General features: G+C 41.7%; 1 protein-coding gene across 1 annotated transcript; it reads left to right on the top strand.

The window, feature by feature from the left end:
• The first annotated feature begins 17,614 nt into the window (after positions 1-17,614).
• On the top strand, positions 17,615-20,603 carry id2b (inhibitor of DNA binding 2b). Its single transcript, XM_066677201.1, has 3 exons — positions 17,615-18,123; positions 19,438-19,506; positions 19,873-20,603. The coding sequence occupies exons 1-2, from the start codon at positions 17,761-17,763 to the stop codon at positions 19,492-19,494; spliced, it is 420 nt and encodes a 139-aa protein (XP_066533298.1). The 5' UTR covers positions 17,615-17,760; the 3' UTR covers positions 19,495-19,506; positions 19,873-20,603.
• Positions 20,604-21,163: the final 560 nt, after the last annotated feature.

Here is a 21,163-nt window from a genome sequence, read left to right as displayed (position 1 = left end):
ACTTTCCTTTAAGTTATATTAATAAAGCCTCCTGCACTTACCTCCATTCCTTACTCCTACACCCCCAGCGTTTATTACAATATCGATATTGGAATTATTGAAAATAAGCAAAAATTAACAAAAATAAGTATTTTGAGATATTTTGGCTGTATCGTCCAGCCCTAACAGTAATATTATGCAGAAATATATGTTTAATCTAACACAAGATACCCACTGCAAAACAGATTTCAGATCTTGTATTTTAATGTACAATAAACTTGTGGTTATTCTTTCAACTGATGTACAAAGGCTTAGTCATTGATTCATACATTCATCATCTATAACTTAATTATTCTGACCAGAGTTATGGTAAGTCTGGAGTCTACCCAGAATCATTTGGTGCAAGTCCATTACACTACTTTTTTTTTTTTGGACTGTGGGAGGAAACAGGTAGACATGGAGGAAACCCACAAAGATGCAAGCAAAGCTCAAACTCCTCACAGACAGTGACCTAAGGCAAGGACTGAACCTGGGACCTGTGTGGCAGTGACACTACCTGCACAGCTACTGCACTACTGTTCTATCCCACTTAATCGTTCAGTTAAAAATCATCCTGCTTTCTAATGAAATGAAACTGAAAGGACTTATGGAACACCATGTCTAATGTTTACTGGTATACTGAACCCAGTATCCCGATTTGACAACAATGTTGAGGTAGATTTATTAGAAACACATCCAAAAGGCACAAGCCTGTATGTGGCTGCCTCATGTACTGATCACAGTAAGATACGTTTCCCCTGAGTGTCTCCCCTGAGACTTCCAAGCTCAGGCATTGTGAATATCACCTCATCTCAGGCAATTTGGCGACTCATAATGAAAGTGGTTTCTCTCCCTGTGGGCGCTAACCCTACACTCACCTGACAGATTCAAACATGTGCAGGAGAAAATTGCTCACAGAGCCATTTCTCACCACCTCTGCTGCCATAATGGAGCCCGGTTTGCATTAGCTGTCCTGGCAGCACAGATGCTAGCTGTACCCCTGTCCATACTCCAGCTCCTCTCTCTAAATGCAACCTCTAAAATCATTAATGCTCAAAAAAAAAAAAAAAATGCAGTAAATGTGCCCTGGTGTGATTTAGGCTTTGATGGCCACATTGCAAAGCCATTTCAGGGACATGGATTAAGCTTGGAATTGGATTTATTTGCAATAGAAATAGTACACCATCACAGAAAATCATGTTTTACAGAAACATAGGATTAGGATTAAGATTAATCTGGAACTGAGAAATCAGTCATAAGAGTTTAAGGGATATATTAGAGTTGTCAGATTAGAGGAATTAATAGACTACTGTATAAACATAGTATACAGTTCTGTAAAACTGCCTTACCCAGGAAAAATCAACTGAAGTTTCTAAGGATATAGGTGTAAAAGCTTAAGGATTCATGATTTTACACTGGTCCAGCTCTGAAGGACATCAATGAAGAGTAGTATAACATACAGTACAGGCTTATTAAATATACTGAAGAAAAATATAAACGCAACACTATATATGCTTCCATTTCTCATGACCTGACCTCAAAAATCTAAAACTTTTTCTATGTTCACAAAAGGCCTTTTTCTCAAAGATTGTTTACAAATTTGTCTAAATCTTGCCAAGATAATCCATCCACCTCACAGGTGTGGCATATCAAGATGCTGATTAGACAGCATGATTATTGCACAGGTGTGCCTTAGGTTGGCCACAACAAAGGCCACTCTAAAATGTGCAGTTTACTTTTACTATATTGGGGTGTCCAGGGGGTCAGAAAACCAGCCAGTATCTGGTGTGACCACCATATGCCTCACGCAGTGCAAGACATCTCCTTCGCATAGCGTTGATCAGGTTGTTGATTGTGACCTGTGGAATGTTGGTCCACTCCTCTTCAGTAGAGCGAAGATCATGCTGCAACATGTGATGGTTGTGGATGAAGAACAAAAACAATGGGCCTCAGGGTCTCGTCACGGTATCTCTGTGCATTCAAAATGACAGCAATAAAATGCACCTGTGTTCGTTGTCCATAACATACGCTTGCCCATACCATTATCCCAACACCACCATGGGCCATTCAATTCACAACACTGACATCAGCAAACTGCTCACCCACACCACGCCATGCATGCAGTCTGCCTCTGCACTGTACAGTGAATGCCGGGATTCGTCTGTGAAGAGAACACCTCTCTAACGTGCCATATGCCATCAAATGTGAGCATTTGCCCACTCAAGTCGGTTACAGACCCCAATGAGGATGACGTGCATGCAGATGAGCTCCCCTGAGATGGTTTCTGACAGTTTGTGCAGGAATTCTTCAGTTATGTAAATCCATTGCTGCAGCATCTGTCCGAGTGCTGGTCTCAGACGATCTTGGAGGTGAAGATGCTGGATGTGGAGGTCCTGGGCTGGTGTGGATACACATGCTCTGTGGTTGTGAGGCCAGTTGGATTTACCGCCAAATTCTCTGAAACACCTTTGGAGATTACCATGGCTTATGGTAGAGAAATGAACATTCAATTCATGGGCAACAGCAATGGTGGATATTCCTACATTCAGCATGTCAATAGCACACTCCCTCAAAACTTGCGACATCTGTGGCATTGTGCTGTGTGATAAAACAGCACATTTTAGAGTGGCCTTTTATTATGGCCAGCCTAAGGCACACCTGTGCAATAATCATGCTGTCTAATCAGCATCTTGATATGCCACACCTGTGAGGTGGATGGATTATCTCGGGACAGAAGAAGTGCTCACTAACACTGATTTAGACACATTTGTGAACAATATTTGAGAGAAAAAGGGCTTTTGTGAAGATAGAAAATGTCTTAGATCTCTGAGGTCAGCTCATGAAAAATAGGAGCAAATACAAAAGTGTGGTGTTTATATTTTTGTTCAATATACATCTGGGATACTGATAATTTTACAGATGAGCAGTGCAGGAAACAAGGTTGAAATCCAAAACTAGAAAGCCCAACAACGTCCACCAGCAGAGTCCTCTCTAAACACATACAGGCCTTTACTCTTTTGTCCAGACGGGTAATCTGTTCTCCTGTCCTCTTCCTCTCGGTCTGAGAGCAGAGGCGGACAATGTGAGATGGGAAGCTGCTCAGATATGCAGTTCCTCCAAAACCCCATCAATGCACACTGAGGCGTGAAAACCAGAGCTGATCTAACGGAAGAGCTGAGATTAGACAGAATGAGAGAGGAAACAGCCAGAGTTTACTTTACAGAGGGATTGTTTACAGAGAGAGAGAGGGGACAGAAAGGGAGACAGAGAAAAAAGACAGAAAGAGAAGAGGGGAGAATGAGAAGAGAAGAGAATAAATTATTTAAATGTTGTATTATTTGTTATTTTATCAATGCTGTTGTATCGATTCTAAAACTGCTGTTGCTTTTATAGATCATGCTCTTTGGCACAGTTGTACCTCAAAGAAAGAAATCAGAGAAATGTCGTGTGAGTATCTGTATGTATGAGAGAGAGAGAGAGAGAGAGAGAGAGAGAGAGAGAGAGAGAGAGAGAGAGAGAGAGAGAGAGAGATGTGACCATGAACTTGAATGAGAGTGATACAGACACAAAAAGAATCAGAATGAGGTAAAGGCAGAAGGAAAGAAAGAAGAGAAATACTGTTCAAAAGACTTCAATAGTAACATGAAACTCTGTAAAGTAACTTTAAACTGATGGGGAAAATTAGTGTAATTAGTGTTTGTTGTGGTTCAGCACAAGCAGAATACGCACTGGCACACAACATGAGCATATCAGTCCCTAAGAGACAGCCTGGAATGGACACTCGGAGACAGATTAGATTATCAGTAAAGCCGGCTGCAGCTCACACTCATGCGGATGTCCTTGCCCAGGGAAATGAACACACCATTCCAGGGTGGAGGTCCAGTTGTCTTGGAAATAAAAACAAATCTGAGATAGAACCATTCTGTCCATCTTCAACATCTTTTGAGGGTGACCGGACTGAACTATGTAATTCTTACTCAGAAAAGGCCTCTGAATCATGAGTGATCATACACTTCTTTGGATTGATTAGCATTAGCAGTAGTAGACTCCCATCAGCACACCTTTAGAGGACAAGTGGCTAAGGGCAATACAAAAGCTGCATTTCAGAAATGTGTTTCGCACCCTTTTGGACGTCGTAATCACTGATTAGTGGTGATTTTCATCAGGGCTCAAGTGGCCCTTGAGCAGCCCCAGAGCGCTAGGCCATGACCACCTCCAACACACCAAGCAGCCATGCTGATTACGGCACTCATCCAGCTGTGTGTAAGGGCTGTGCTCAAATCTCTGATATTGTGTCCTCTCTCAGGATTCATTGCCCTATCTCAGCAAGAAAAGATTAATCCTACAAGCCCCATCCAATTACCACCCAGTCCGAATGCAATGTGTGATCGTTCTCCTTTTCGCTCCTCTTTCTTTCTGTTAAACAGCTTGCCACATTTAAATTAAGCCCAAGCCTAAATTAATGAGAAACAAAAGTGGTTTTCCAGTTTTGTTCAAGAAAAGATTTTAATTGGCCTACTGCAGTTTCGGTATATTCTTTAGCCTCAATTTATTAATTCATTCATTATCTGTAAACGCTTATCCAGTTCAAGGTCACGGTGAGTCCAGAGCCTACCTGGAATCATTGGACGCAAGGCGGGGATACACCCTGGAGAGGGCACCAGTCCTTCACAGTGCAACACACACATATTCACACCTACGGACACTTTTGAGTCGCCAATCCACCTACCAACATGTGTTTTTGGACTGTGGGAGGAAACCGGAGCACCTGGAGAACACACCAACTCCTCACAGACAGTCACAGACGGAATGGGAATTGAACCCACAACCTCCAGGTCCCTGGAGCTGTGTGACTGCGACACTACCTGCTGCGCCACCGTGCTGCCCAGCCCCAATGTAGCCTGTATTTAAGTTGTCTATCATCAGAGTTCTTAGGTGTGGCAGCCTGATGCAGCAGCTTTTGAATTTCCACCCTGTGGGACTAATAAAGGATCTCATCTTAAATGTATTCTATTCTGTTCTATATTCATCTCAAAATTGATGCCAGAAAAGAAGCTAAACAGATCTATCTAGACATCCAGGTAGCTAGCTATCTTGCTAAATTTAGCTTAAATCTTAGTGTTGTTGTTCTCCACTTTAAATAATCTATTCTCTATGTTTTTATAGTGATTTAGCAGTTATACAGGTACAGTACTCAGCTTTGTGGGAGTCACAGCCTTCCTTCTGTGTTAGAATGCCAACTGAAAACAGTTCGAAACAACTATAGCCCCCAAAGCAGCTGTACTTACCCAATAGTTCCTTCAGGTTTTCAAGTCTTCACTGCGGCCATTGATTATAATTATACATCATAACTCGTGCAATAATAGCACAGAAAATCAAGCATTGCTGAATGACACACAACAACCTCAAAGACAATCCTGTTTCTTTAGCATGAGGTGGCAAATGCTTGCAGAGACAAAATCTTCAGTGATTAATAACACCTTGTCGGACTCATAAATCAAGCACAGTGCTGCTGACTCTTAGTTACGGCTTGTGACACTCACCTGGAGTGAAAGTTGAAGACTTTGCTCCCTCTGAGACTCAGTGTGGCTTTGTTGAAGTGAATGGAGTCGACCTGATAAGACATTTAATGCACTTTCACTTCTATTTCTGAGAAAAACACAGTCTCATAGCATTTGGTATTATAGAATGATTTTAATGATTCTTTTTATCTCTTGTCATGTGTGTCTTTTTTCTGCTTTCTTTTATACATATTTTATTATGTACTTTCTGTGCTCATTTGTTTTTTCTGTATCTAATCTTTCATCAATTTTTATTGGTTTGTTACTTATGATTAATTAATTGAATGGTTTTCACTCATTGCTGTGAGAAATGTAATAAGTGCACAGGTCAGAGCTTCAGGCATTACTCAGAATGTTTTTTATTAAGACTGCTCATGTTTTGCCTGCTCATGTAGGGTTTTATTTTAGCTTTTCAGCAGTGCTGAGGCATCTGAGAGAGCAGGGCTTTGTGGAAGACAGGCTGCTGCTCTGCTGTGTGAGGATATTGGAGCATCACAGATGGCTGGTAATGGCTCTTTCGCTCAGAGTGAGAGGCCGCTGCTACATCATCATCTCTGTGAACATTAACCGATTATTAGACCAGTTAAGCCAATAGCTCTCATATGGGGCACAGGCTCATGTCTGAAAATCTAGGAGCTGTGAGCTAGCACCATGAATAGAGCAGAAAGAGTCATGATAGCAAGATTTCTGAATTTATCTTTGATGGCTATAGGCAGCAAAATGGTACAGAGCTAAAGAATGGATCCAGTGTAAAACAAGATGCAAAACATGCCATTACATATCCACAGAATGGATCTTCTTAATGTACCACCACAAATTACTCTGTTGTCATGCTACTCAATGATAATGTAGCCTCAGTTTGTTTTCCACAAGCTGAACAGTGAGTTACAAGCTGGGGATGGTTTAATGGGTTATTGCTTTCACAGAAAAAAAATGCTCTCCAGGGGCCACATCGGTGGCTAAGCTCTTGCAATATTAGTTTTTATTGTTTCCAGCTGCTGGAATGATGACTGAATGTCAGGGAGATGCCACATATCCCGAAGAGTTTGACATTAATTGCTTCTCTCCGCAATCATTTCCCTGTTTATGAACTTCCAGCAACAGCAGCAGCAGCAGCACACTGCTAGCTCCAGTCTCCTGTGCTGCCGCTCGTGCCTGGTTATTAAGTTCCATTTTGCCCAAGCCAAAGAAACATGGTGCAGCTGCTTAAAATACACACTGCTGCTGCTGCGCCGTTCCTTCACCAGCTGCGAGTTTCAGCCCCTCTTTTGTGAACACATGCGTCGTCTTTAGCTGGGGGTTCATCAGGCTTGCAGAGAGGTGATGAGCGACACTGGGGTATGAATGAAAGCATCCTAGCAGCGGTGAGCCAGGCGTATGTGTGCCATTGAGATGGTAAACAGTTAAACTCATGGCCAAAAATCAAATTAACACACATTTCCTATAACCCCAAATGGAGCTCCTAAACCTAGACATGTTTGCATCTTCAGCTGAAGTCTGGAGCTAATATAGCCTTAAAGTAATCCTGTTTAATGTCATCCAAATTGCATGCTAACATCATCTTGCACTTACTTCAAACTGTGCAGTGTTGTTAAAGTGATGGTTTGGCAACAATATAATTTACACAATTATCCTCTAACCCCAAATGCAGCTGATCGATCAAGATATGCTTGGTGTCCAAATTCTTGCGTCTTTCCTTGGAACCCAAAACTAATGCTGTTGACAAACATTACGAGTCAATAGTCTTGCATTTTTGTACTGCCTTAAACCCACGGAAATTGCATCCAGATCTTCATTAATGTTGCACAGACTCGCTGATGTGATTTAGCACCTTTTTTTTTAAATGCATCAAACTTCACTGAGCTGCAGAATGCTGTTGTAAAGCTATTTGACATTACTGGACTGTGGACACTAGTTTAGATTAGCGTTTCTTTTGTTATTATTTAATATTAGTAACTTCAGTAAGAAAACCCAAGATAAACCCAGTATACAACAAAAAAAAACGTACAACAGAAACCACAAACATATTCTGACGCAACCATACACCCGGGTGATGTGTGTGTATATTTTAGCTAGTCAGTTTTCTCTGTCCTAAAGCACATCGATAAGTCAGCACAACTTTAATGCTACATTTATGATAAAGGGATACATTTTCTGACAGAACTATTGCTTTAAGAGACTTGCAGGCTGCAGGGTGTATGTTTCAGATAAGTTCAACCATCAAGGTTGATGCCCATCTGTTCAGTGACCTCTGCTGCAAATGCTGAAGGTGAACAGAGCCATTGTGTGTGTGTGTGTGTGTGTGTGTGTGTGTGTGTTAGAGGATGTTGCCATCCCTAATGACTATTTGAAAGTGAATTAGACTCAAGAGATGCAGAAGAGAACAAGAAGGGAGCATCGTATAAACAAACACTAGCTTCACTGCACATGAGATTTTAATCACACATCCTTTAGCCTTCATTTGACCCTGTGAGACTCTATTAATTCGAAGCGTGTGGACAGTAGCCAGGCCCAGGTGACCTCTGTCTGCCAGCACGTCACTGGTGCTCATGCCCATCAAAGCTACTATTGTATCTGCCATTCAGAGGGGTCAAATGATTCTCTCTCTGTCTCTCTCTCTGTCTCTCTCTCTCTCTCTCTCTCTCTCTCTCATACACACACATACTCATAAGTTCCTAGTGGTTGGCACAATCTCACCATCTCTTACCTCAAGGAATACAGTAGATTTTTCATTTAAATATGTTATTTTAGTTGTGTTATAGTGCTCTGAGGGTTTATAGAAAGAAAACACATTCATCTTAGGCCTGACTTAAAAAGTAATTTCACAAGGTAATTAAGTTTCACAAGCACAAAGGCAGGTAACTCATATTTTGATGGTTGTTTTGAGCTTCTTTGTTAACCCAGGTTTAGATGCTCTTAGACACTGATTGTTCCAAGTTTTTTATGATCTGAAATCCCAGACCTGACCTGTTCTTAAGCAGGTTAAGCATACTGCATGAGTGGGTAATAATGAATTAACCTAGCAAAAAGTAGCCTACTGGGGCGGCACGGTGGCGCAGCAGGTAGTCGCAGTCACACAGCTCCAGGGACCTGGAGGTTGTGGGTTCGATTCCCGCTCTGGGTGACTGTCTGTGAGGAGTTTGGTGTGTTCTCCCTGTGTCCGCGTGGGTTTCCTCCGGGTGCTCCGGTTTCCTCCCACAGTCCAAAAACACACGTTGCTAGCTGGATTGGCGACTCCAAAAGTGTGTGTGTGTGTGTGTGTGTGTCTGTGTTACCCTGTGAAGGACTGGCGCCCCCTAGAGGGTGTATTCCTGCCTTGCGCCCAATGATTCCAGGACCCACCGTGACCCTGAACTGGATAAGCTGTTACAGATAATGAATGAAAGGTAACTTTACAAGCCTAATAAGGAGAGCTAAAAAGTAACTTTGATTTTCTTACCTGTAACTTATAATCAGCAACTGTGACTGTGTGCACTGGGGGCAGCATCTTACAAATTACCAAGCAACAAAACATAAAAGGCATAAACATAAACCTAAAAGAATAGTGAGGAAATGTTTTTTGACCTAATTTCTTTGATGTTTAAATACTATGCTGTAACGGTAGCAGAAATCTATTTTACATTTGCTCTAATTCAGGTCAAGAATTATTTGGACCTTACGACTAGCAGTCAGCACTACTATAGAACAAATCAGTGTTTACTTGATGCACAGCTCCACAGATCTGAATGACTTGTAGCTGGGATTCAGGAGGTGTGCACATAAGCATTTTGGGAGCCTCTGCATTCCATTCCTAAGCATAACTCCCTTCTCTGTGTCACGATGCAAAGAGACTTAATGTGGCTCTTAACAGAAGTTTAAGCCCTAGATGCAAACCCAAAACAGTGCTCTGCTGCAAAGTGTGCTATAGCATTTATGGTGGAGCAGATTAAACTGCGGTCTGAAACAAATAAGCTCACCTGTAACACACTGTGGTTTATTTGAGTTTCCCATTCCACTTTAAATGGAGTGGCTGTTATTTCTGGTGCCTGTACCACTTAAAAAAGTGTGCAGATGTGGAAACAAAAGAGAATATATAGCGAACAATGTTGTGATATGGCAAGTTTATCTACTTTAGACAACATCTAAATGCACTGTATGGATGGGCGGATCTATAGCTATAGCATAATTTGTTTACTTCTTTTGTAGAATAGATGCAAATCCTAGTGGTCTATTAATAATAAAATTCCACCATAGTGGCACAGTATAGGAACTATTTTTCCTTCCGCCTTTTCTGCTGCCACCAACACCCCCCACCCACAGACAAGCTGAAAAAGTAGCACAGACTGCCGCTTGCCAGGCTTTATCCAGGTTGTGTATAACTGATAAGGCAATGTTTATATCTGACTTTGGGGCAGTGATTCGTATCTTTCAGGCTCGGTTTATGTGTATTTCCTGTAGAGCAACAGAATTGTTCAAATAGTTAGAAATAAATATTATTTTAACAATACAAATAAATAAATTATGAATAATTTGATAAATAAAATAATTATACAAAAAAAATGTTTAAATCTTTTTTGTTTGCCCATTCAGAATTAGAGTTTAAAACTATTCAATATTTCAGTATCTGGCTGGGTTTTACTTGGTATTGGATCAAATAGGAAATGCGTGGTATCACTACTGAACAAGTCCAACCTGGTCTAATGCAACCTTTAGTGCAACCCTGTTCTGTAGCTGTACACACTTCATTTGCATATTTTTTAAAAACTGGTTCATATTGGTTCATTTGCATATTTAAAAAATGATTCAAATTCATAGTCATATTTTTCCAGGTGTGGTTATTTAGAAAAATGTGAACATTGCATTTCTGTAATTTTATTTATACATTGTGTGTTACTGCACAGTTCAGGGTCGCGGTGGGTCCAGAGCCTACCCAGAATCACTGGGCACAAGGTGGGAACTTACCCTGAAGTGCCAGTCTCACTCACACCTATGGACACTTTTGAGCAGCCAATCCAATTGAGTCACACCTGGTTTGGAAACCGAGCATCTGGAAAACACCCACTTGGACACGCAGAGAACACGAGAGGCTCCTCACAGATATTTTCCTGGAGCAGGTCTCGAACCCACAACCCCAGGATCCTGGAGCTGTGTGACAGCGGCACCCACCGTATTTTTTTATTTACAAATGACATTAATATAATTTTATTTTTAATGAACATAATGTTGTGTTTGATTTGAAGTGTATTAAGGTTATTTCTTTATCCATTTACTGCAAACCATGCTGTGCATCATAAATAAATTTGTCTTGCCTTTGGAAACACACCAGACACAAATATTAGTTTATATCACCAACAAAAGCCACCCAAGATGGGTTAACCTTTTTAAACTCTATTTCTGAGCGCAGGGAGCCACGCTGAAAGAATAAAAAAACATATCAAAGCTCAGCACTTAACATTTCAAGCCACAAGACACATGCAAAGCCAGGCTGATAATGGACAGAGCGTTGAGTTGGAGACAGGCCACATAAATTAGGTCAGCGTTGTGCAGCGAGTGGCCTGAAGTTGTGACAGCTCCATTACCCAGAGGTGGGCAGATGCCTGGCAGGCTGCAGCTGGGGCAGGTGTTGGGGGAGTTGGGCAGGAGTGAGCAGGTGTTCTCCCTGTGGGCATGAGCCTCCTCATCCTCCACCCCCAACACCCTCAGTACCCCCCAAAACCCCCTGGCCACGCACACACACACAGACACTGTCCACCTGGCCACTCACACTGCTGCACTCAGCTCAGAAGAGCTCTGTACAAAACACACGTCACTGGCAGCAAGGCATAAAGGACAGTGGGCACTGGCCACTTCTGAAAGACGTGGCTAAGGGGTTAGGACATTGTGGAGTACAAGCAAACCTGTTTAAAAATGTGCACCCAGAACGTTTCAGTGAATGCATGAGAATAAAATGGGTTTTATTATGCACTGTTTTTCTGATGAGGCCTGTTAACAACAATGTGCCTTTCTGTAGGCTTCAATTAATTTGTTTGTTTTCTAAAAACCATGCACACAGAAATTTGATAAAAACTTTAAATATACTGCATTAACTTCACATGTCTGATCCTGCTTATCAAAGCGACTGTTCTGTGGTGCATGACTGTGGGGTCTTTGTGCAATTAAAGTTATGAACATGAGTCTGTGATCATTTGTCTGTGGTCAGGGCTGGTAAGATCAGCAAAAAAGGCTCCAGGTGAAGCAAGCAAAATAGTCTAGGAGACACCTGTGTGTGTGCGTGTGTGTGTACATGTATGTGTCCAATCTTGGTCAATGTGGTTTTCTTCCTCTGCTCTTTACTGACATGCTGGTGTGACCTCTCCTAATTCCACACAGAGTTCTCTGAACAAACCAAGCCGCTCACCTCCTCATAAGCTCTCAGTGTGTTTTAAGCACACAGCAGCCAGGCTGGGGTCTGAAGCCAGGTCAGACACACTGGCCAAATCTCTCCACTTCAAGCCTTTGATGTTTCAGCACTGCGCTGAGGCAAATCGGCTAAGCGCACCTGTCCTGTGAAGTCATGCCTGAGGCATCTCTCACACTGCAAGCGAACAAACGAACGAACAAACGAATAAGCTCCAGGCCAGCAGTGTCAGAGGGATTTGATGTGTTGGAGTTACAGATGTGTAGCGGCCTGTCAAGGCTGCCAACTGCCAACTGGACCTAAGGAGACTCTCAGAACCTGTCCCAATTCCTCCCCTAAGCCCTAAGGTTTAAGTGCACACTTTAATGAGGCTGTCAATGGGTGAACAGCAGGAGCACAAGCATTCAAATCAACATCTGTAAAGGAAATTAAAGAGCACTTTTTAAATGTGAAACACCACATGGAACTGTCTTTCAACTTTCTCACACAAGCATTCACTCACTCACTCACATTTAACAATGCTCCACAAGGGCTGCTATTCAATGTTTGCTGCAATACATTTTTAAAAATTTAACATAAGACATATATATGGTTAGTATTTTAGATCAGGTGATGTCTGTTTGCTACGTGCCTTTGTTTATATTTTGTGTTTGTTCCTTCACCTGCGAGTCTTGCTGGGTAAGTCATTTGTCATGTTGTGTTTTGTGTAGCTCTCACAGCAGCGTTAACTTTGGTGTTTTCATTCATTTATTCATTATCTGTAAGCGCTTATCCAGTTCAGGGTCGCGGTGGGTCCAGAGCCTACCTGGAATCATTGGGCGCAAGGCGGGGAATACACCCTGGAGGGGGCGCCAGTCCTTCACAGGGCAACACAGACACACACACACACATTCACTCACACACACACCTACGGACACTTTTGAGTCGCCAATCCACCTACCAACGTGTGTTTTTGGACTGTGGGAGGAAACTGGAGCACCCGGAGGAAACCCACGCGGACAAGGGGAGAACACACCAACTCCTCACAGACAGTCACCCGGAGCGGGAATCGAACCTACAACCTCCAGGTCCCTGGACCTGGACATTGGTGTTTTGCTATTTTTATTTTTATTTTTTTCAAAGTTAGTGTTTGTTTCAAGTTTGTTAAATGAATCTACACCTGCATCAGCGTTTCATTATCTCCACTCCTCCTGACAGGTTCATTAGAAGTCCTTAGTTCATATTGTGTTCATACCTGAAACAAACCTCACCAGACATCCAAAGCTAGGAATCATTCACACTTACTCTAACGAACCACGCTAACAGAGCAATGGCCTCAGGGTTCGTTTTAACCAAATCAAAGCTGACAATTATAAACACACCCTAAAGTACTCATAGGGGGCTCATTAGCACCCCTGCTGAGGAAAATTAAAGGAACTGAATACACAACAGCCCTGCACACTTAACACAAGCAAAGGCATGTGAGGCTGCAAGTGTGAGTAATGTGGTTCAGAAAGTGTCCACAGACAGAAAAAAAAGAATCTAAATTAGAGACACTTTGACACCGTGTTTCACTTAGAAATGTGACACAGTACAGAAGTAAAATGTGTAGTGATTTTCCTTTCTCCCTGACTTTAAAGTGGTGTTTCAGTTCAGCTCATCCTCGTTTAATTAGCAGTGTTAAATCTACAGAAATAAACATAAGCTGGGAAAGATTTGTCCTTTGGATAAATTCTAATCGTTTAGTAGTTAGTTACATGATATGCACTCATTCATCAATAGACAGCAACTTCTACATGTTTATAGACATGCATTTAAACCACTTCGTTTTTAACATGTTTCTAATAGTTAACATTTGTACTGTTAAGCAAAGAGAAACTGCTGAATATTTACAGAAATACAGTCTACAATTTTGACTCTTCTCTTGGACATTGTACATTTGTTTTCTGATGCAAAGTTTGAAAATAACAATCACCATTTAAACTGTATTAAAGATTTCATGGCACTTGAATCTGCAGAAATTGTTCAAAATGATGGGGAATAAAAAGATGCTATATTAACTTTCATGGAAATTTAAACATGTTTACAGTTTGTAAATCTATAGATTAAAAGAAGAGAGATGAGGCATTGTTTCCACAATGACTAACTCACTTTTAAAGTCATTTAAAAGCAAATCACAGCATTGAGTCCAAATACTCTGCACAAATGTTTGTCAACTGTCCTAAAGTAATTCTTTCATTCATTCATTCATTCATTATCTGTAAGCACTTATCCAGTTCAGGGTCGCGGTGGGTCCGGAGCCTACCTGGAATCATTGGGCGCAAGGCAGGAATACACCCTGGAGGGGGCGCCAGTCCTTCACAGGGCAACACACATTCACTCACACCTATGGACACTCTTGAGTCGCCAATCCACCTACCAACGTGTGTTTTTGGACTGTGGGAGGAAACCGGAGCATCCGGAGGAAACCCTCGGCGACACGGGGAGAACACACCAACTCCTCACAGACAGTAACCCGGAGCAGGAATCGAACCCTCTGTCCTAAAGTAATGCAGTTATTAATTGTCTGAAACCTCTTCCTCCTGTACTGCAATTATGAATGTCCAATTACGTGAAACGTATGTAGCCTAAGGCCCTGTGGCAGGAATGATAGGGCAACCACTGACTCAATTATTGAAAGAGTGGACAGTAAGTGAGTACTGGAATGTATTTGACAATGACTGTACAGTTACTGCCAGGTGAATACACCTGTTATTTTGTTTTAACAGAGATTAAATATTAAGGCCATGTTTAAAGGAACACGGTCATTTCTTTGAATGATTCTACTTCCTGTTATGATACAGCCATAGTATTGACACCTCATGGCCTGGCTGTTTTAAATGATAAGGGGCCTGTTGTGTGAAGCATAAACAGTTCATTCAAGGACTGCAAAGCAATTTGACTTTTCTTCTTTGAAACAAAATTAATAAATAACCTTTAATATTGCTTTAATATCTTTCTGTTTTTGTGGTTAAAATATGATTTATTGTTCCTTTAATTCTGAAAAACCTTATACATTTCACTTAAGGCAGTTAACTAGCAAGAAATAGGACATCGATATCATGTGCCGTTTCCACTGTGTAAATCCATAATTTAAAATATCATTCATTTAAAATTATGTTCTAGATTATAACTTGAGATTAAGTCAATAAAAGCTGCAAATTTGCTGAAAGCCATGTCAGAAGTAACCAAGAATAACAGTTTCCTAAAAGTATTTATCTACCCCTGCACTAGCTGCCATTAATGTTAAGCAGTCTTTCTGTCTGGCCCAATTCATTCCTGTTTCAGTCAAAAGGAAAGATCAATAGGAAACTGGGAAGACTGAAGGTAAAATGGAGAGGAGATCTCCTTAAGAGGGATTTGATCTGAGGTGTCTGGCAACCCTGTATAGCTCTGGTTCGTAATGGACTATAATATTGAGAAAACATGTTCTTCTTACAGGTCCCTGAAACAGCTGAGAAAAGAGCACTATCCTGAAACTTGACTCCTCCTGGCTCATGTACACAATAAAGGGCAGAAAGAGTCAGAGAGACTCTTGAGTTTCATGGTGCTGTCCAGAGGATGCCATTCAGTGAAGTAAAGTTAGACACTTCACTTTTGTTTTCCAACATCTCAGGATATAAAAGGTCAAAAGTACTCTCCAACACATGACGACAGACACAATTCGACCTGTCCATGGGACACATCGCACTTTCCCAGTTCGCTCTATATCTCAGGCCTGCATTTTTCATATATTTCTTTACAATCCTAATAAAAAAAATAGTTTCAATTCAAAAAAGGAAGAAAAAAAGCCAGGAATGTATGACGTCTCAAGGGCAAGAAAAGTAAAATCACTGCCAGTTCCATCACTCACGCTGAGGTCCACACATCATAAACTCTCAGTGGTTGATTCACTGCATTTAATGTGTTATATATCATCGCTGTCCAAAAGAACAAAAAAAACAAGCTTGCATCTCTATTCTTTCCCATTTTAATATTTCTAAACCATTTGGACTCCTTACATAGTGTGGAAGTGTCCCAAAAATGAACTAGAAAAAACTCTTTACACTAATTTACAATTTAGTAATTAACAAATACCGACCTTCTCTTGTAAATTTGGAGCATGAATACGTTGAAATATCTGCCTTAAAACAACACTGGGATTTGGAAATCCAGCATTTGTTCTACTACATCATTGGGTAAAACATCATACAGTGCTATCCTCAACAGTAGAAATTATTCTTCTATTATTTTACTTATTACAACATCCAAATAAGCATGGATTCTTTGACATATACGTTGTTAGTAATAAGTATCCTTACGCATTGTATTTTGTATTGCAGTGTGGGTAAAATCATGTGCTTTATTAAATTTAACATATGTACACAGACCAGTCAGACATTACATTAAATTGACCTCATTTCTATATCACTGTCCATACATCGGTTACATGTACCACAGACTTTCACCTTGTAGTTCTACAATTACAGACAGTAGACCACCTATTGCTCTGCATTCTTTATTAGCTTCTTTCATACTGTTCTTCAGTGCCTCATGAGCACAAACACAGTTGGCTGGAAGGTTTTGTTTTTGGACTGTTCTCAGTCCAGCAGTGACACAGATGTCTTAAAACTCCGACACAGTGGCGCAGCAGGTAGTGTCCTGGAAGTTGTGGGTTCGAATCCTGCTCCGGAGGACTGTCTGTGAGGATTTGGTGTGTTCTCCCTGTGTCTGCGTGGGTTTCCTCCCACTGTCCAGAAACACACGTTGGTAGGTGAAATGGTGACTTAAAAGTGTCCGTAGGTGTGAGTGAATGTGTGTGTTGCCCTGTGAAGGATTGGCGCCCCCTCCAGGGTGTATTCCTGCCTTGCGCCCAATGATTCCAGGTAGGCTCTGGACCCACCGTGACCCTGAACTGGATAAGGGTTACAGATAATGAATGAATGAATAACATTGACCATTAAGAATAGAGTGAAATGCTTGCAAAGTATGCAGTGCGACAGATGATGTACATTCAGCAATTGTTGAGCTACAATATGCGCTTTTATGGTCAGTGGATCAGATAAAATGGACAATGACTGTAGAAAACACAGAAGTCGTTTAAATATTTTGGCTAATCTTTGTATATCTGTATACATAAGGGATACTTACGTATAATCAATCTATATACAGTCACGTAGTTTTACTGAATCTAACTGCAGCCACATTAGTACTGGAGAGGTCAAACATTGCCCTTGTATTATTAGTTCTGAATCACAACTTCCACAGGACTGATCAACTGAATATTACAGTTTGAAACAGCTGAATATGAGTCTAGGTCCTCCATGCTAAATGCCTAGGGTGGGCTAAATGTGTATAGGCTACCCTGCCTGCATTGGGCTGGGGAGCAGTGGAACTATCCTCTGGAGTAATGAAGCATCATAAAATACCTTTTGGGTGAGTTTTTATTACTTTAATGTTACTTATCTGGATCCTCTGTAAGAGCACAGTGCCGGCAGCATCTGCTCCATCTTCTTGGACTCGGTCCATTTCCACCACGAGGGAAGAATCCCGAAGATGTGGGCGGGACTTCGCGGACCAATAGCGTGGCTCCGAGTCCGTTATTGACATGGCGGCGCGAACCAATCAGCTCCTGGCACAGCGGTGTATAATAAAGCTCACCGCGCGCTCGCCGTGAGAAGGCAAACAGAAACAGGCGCTCGGGCACAGGGTGGTCTCCGAGCTGCGACACTGTGACAGGAGTTAGATTATACGTGGGGGTCGTAGCGTGAGTCCGGGGTCAGAAAAGGATCCAGTTTTCGGCCCGAGATGAAGGCGCTGAGTCCGCTGCTGTCGCCCCGCTCTTTGGAGCGAGACCTGGGCGTGTGGAGGGGCAAGAGCGGCGCCGAGGAGCTGCTCCTCTGCAACATGAACGACTGCTACCGGCGCCTCAAAGAGCTCGTGCCCAGCCTCCCGCACAACCGCAGCGTCAGCAAAATGGAGATCCTGCAGCACGTCATCGACTACATCCTCGACCTACAGACCGCCCTGGACTCCAGCTCATCCTCCAGCACCAACACCACCTCCGCCGCTCCCCCGGAGCAGGAGCAGGAGCAGGAGGAGGAGGACGGCGTAGAGCCAGAGAGAGCAGTCATCTCCCTCCACACTTTTCACCACACCACATACTTTCAGGTAAACACAGACACACAGCAGCTACTCTCGGTTTAACACACATCAGTTACTCTCAGGTAAACACGCGCGCACACGAACTACTTTAAGTTAAACACAAACACCAGGGGGTGTTCCACAAAGCAGAGTTTCTGCGTTTAGCCGGATAACTTAAGCCCAAAGTCGAATCTGACCAATAGGAACAGAGCTGAGGGAGATTCCTGTTGGACAGTCCTTAATTTTGTGCTTAAGTTAGCTGGCTGGAGAAATCCTGCTTGATTAAATGAAGTGATTTTTCGGTTTGTTTTAGACCTATAAGTTAAGCCCAAGTTTGAAGACTGTCCTTGAGCACTTCTCTTATTGGACAGATTCAATTCATAAATTATCTGGCTAAATTGAGAAATCCTGCTTTGTGAATGAAACATCCCCCCACCCCACCCCCCAAGATTCTCAGGTACACACACACACACATATATACCACCTACACTCAGGTGAACATAAACCAGCTACTGTCAGGAAAACCCAGGGATATTGTAAAAGCCGGACACTCATTGAACAAATACAGTACTATCAACAAACAAAATCACTAACTGCTGAAGACACTGAAACCTCAGCAGGGATTAATGAACATGTACAGCAGGGAATAACATTGTAAAGTGCTGAACTGAACATTACAGTGCTGAGAAATTCTGACAGGATTCATTAGACTGAATGCGGAATGAATATCTGTGGTGCTGAACTGACCAGTGCACTGAAGAATCGATTGTCACAGTGTTATTGGTGTGCAGGTTTGAACTACATAGAGTATACATACAGTATTGGGCTTTACAGTATCACGCATGACTTGTACAGAGTTGAAGTGTCATACAGTGAATCGATTTCAGAAGCCTCTTGAAATGGCTCTTCCAGTGTTGAATAATGATGCTGTTGAATTGATTGGATGCATAAGATTTACTCTTGAATACACTGTTGATTCCTACAGTATTAAAATGGCGTACTGAATTGATTAGCGGTGTTGAATTAACAAATATAGAATCCATTTGAGTCCACCACTTTACACTTTATAAAACAGAGTCTGTTCAGTTCTTGGTGTTCATTTGGCAAGGTTTTGTTGGAGTGGCTGACATTTAAAAAAATATTTTCGCCTCTGTGTAATATCCCAGTGATGCTGTCTTGTTGTAGACTGACTTGTGAACACTGGTAATTGGAATCCATTTGGGAATTCCTGTAGGATAAGACTAGTTCACATTGATAAACAAATGGAAAGTTATTATGAATGATGTGGGAATTCTATCCCAGTGTCTCCTGAAGAAGAAAACGTTTTTGTTGTTTTCACAGACCAGTAACTGTCCTAGAGAAATGACCTCTGATGATCACATGACGATCCCTCGCTGAAGATGAACTGTGGTAAGACCATTCAGTTACTGTACACCACATTTTATTTGAAACTTGGGTGCAAAGTCAATAAACCAGTCACTATAATGTCAGTGAATTGGTCAATAAAACATTACAGGTCCCAGCAGTATTATTGTAGTAGTATTGGTTATAGAGAAGAAACATATTAATAACAGAGGCATGTAGTCACTGTGTTATCAGCTTGTTCTCCTCAGTGCCTGCTGTTTGCTGTTGGGTTAAAAGTCTGAAAAAGGAAAAAAAAAACTTGAGCATGGCGGCTTCCTGTCTGGCGCCAGTCTGTCCGGATCCCTGTCCTTCTGCCTTAACTAAACATGCCTCCCTCTCTCACACGCACTCTCTCTCTCTCTCTCTGTGCAGGTGTTTCAGTCATGGAGCAAAAACAGGACCTTTTTTGTTATTCCTGTGCCCTTTGCCTGGACTTCATCTTGAATGACATAGATTTCCCTCGAACGGAGATTTTAAAAAATTCTGTGATTTTTTTTTTTTTAATATATTTATCTAAAGGCTGTATAATTCTTTCTTCCAAAGGAAGATTTTGTTACATGACTGCGTGAAATGGATCAATGCAAAATGAAGAAATCAACCATTTATTTCTTTAAATGCCTCTTTTTCTTTCTGTTAAAAGTGTAGCGTATGTGATTGCAAACTGTGTGGAGAGAGAGCACTTGTAATAGTGCGGCCCTTCAGGAGCTGGACTCTGGATGTTACAGCAGGGACATGGTGAGCTGCCCAATGCTGTGGCCTTCAGAGAGTATAACTTCTCCTGGAATCCCTTGATGTGTCACACATTTCAGCCTTTTCCCCTGCTCCAATGCACCCACTTAACGTCCTGAAGGGCTTCCTGATGAGTTGAGGCAGGTGTGTGAAAGCAAAGAAAGCACTGAAATGTGCAGTTCTGAGAAAACTGAACTAAATGGAGCACACAGATGACCGGCTTTAAGGCAGTCAGTCCGTCTCGTGCTGCGAGTGCTGTAACGTGAATCAATGTTTGTTTTCTTTTCTTTTCTGCCAGAATGTGACATTTGTAATGCTGAGAAATAATTTTATAAAATGTCAAATTGCACTTTTTATATAAAATAAATATAATGTAGTCTAAAATATTGGTATTTTCTCTTTATTATCTAAGCTTAAAATCTCTTGTCATCTTCTAATGAGTGATTTCTGATGCTTTAATGTGCAACCATAGTATTAATAGAATAGGCCAGAACACAGTGTCAAATGTTGTCAGCAAGAGCCCCCTGGCATCGAGCTGGGGAGCAGTGCCACTGCGTTCTCTGAAGTGATGGATCATTGTCCAGTGTCAGTACTTTACTTTCTTATGCATATCTGACAACTATAAACTCACAGCAGTGTTTTGATGTGTAGTATAAGACTTCCTGTAAGAGGTGAGGCTGGTAGCGGAGTAATGAGTGCACAAACGACTAATTAATATTAAGTTTCAAAAGAAACTTTGGGTGAGTGGGTCTCTGAAACTTTTTCACCACAGTGAAGCTTGAGAACACTCACTCAAGGCCCATTACGGTTTGGTGACCTCCTTAATGTGCTCCAGGTCCAGATATTGAAACCCATACACTGGTCTAATGTCCACTGGATAACTTGATCTGCCAACAAAGAGCTATCCCAGAGGGTTAAAAGTCTGTTACATATG

The sequence above is a fragment of the Hoplias malabaricus genome, chromosome 7, assembly GCF_029633855.1.
Source record: "Hoplias malabaricus isolate fHopMal1 chromosome 7, fHopMal1.hap1, whole genome shotgun sequence".
NCBI classification, from domain to species: domain Eukaryota; kingdom Metazoa; phylum Chordata; class Actinopteri; order Characiformes; family Erythrinidae; genus Hoplias; species Hoplias malabaricus.
Note: the sequence above shows the minus strand (reverse complement) of the source record. Positions and strands in the feature narration are given on the sequence as shown.

What these genes read in the sequence shown, in the direction of transcription:
- id2b (XM_066677201.1), top strand. Translation starts at nt 17,761, where the DNA reads ATGAAGGCGCTGAGTCCGCTGCTGTCGCCCCGCTCTTTGGAGCGAGAC. An exon ending in ACCACACCACATACTTTCAG is followed by an intron (nt 18,124 to 19,437) that starts GTAAACACAGAC and finishes TTGTTTTCACAG; the next exon opens with ACCAGTAACTGTCCTAGAGA.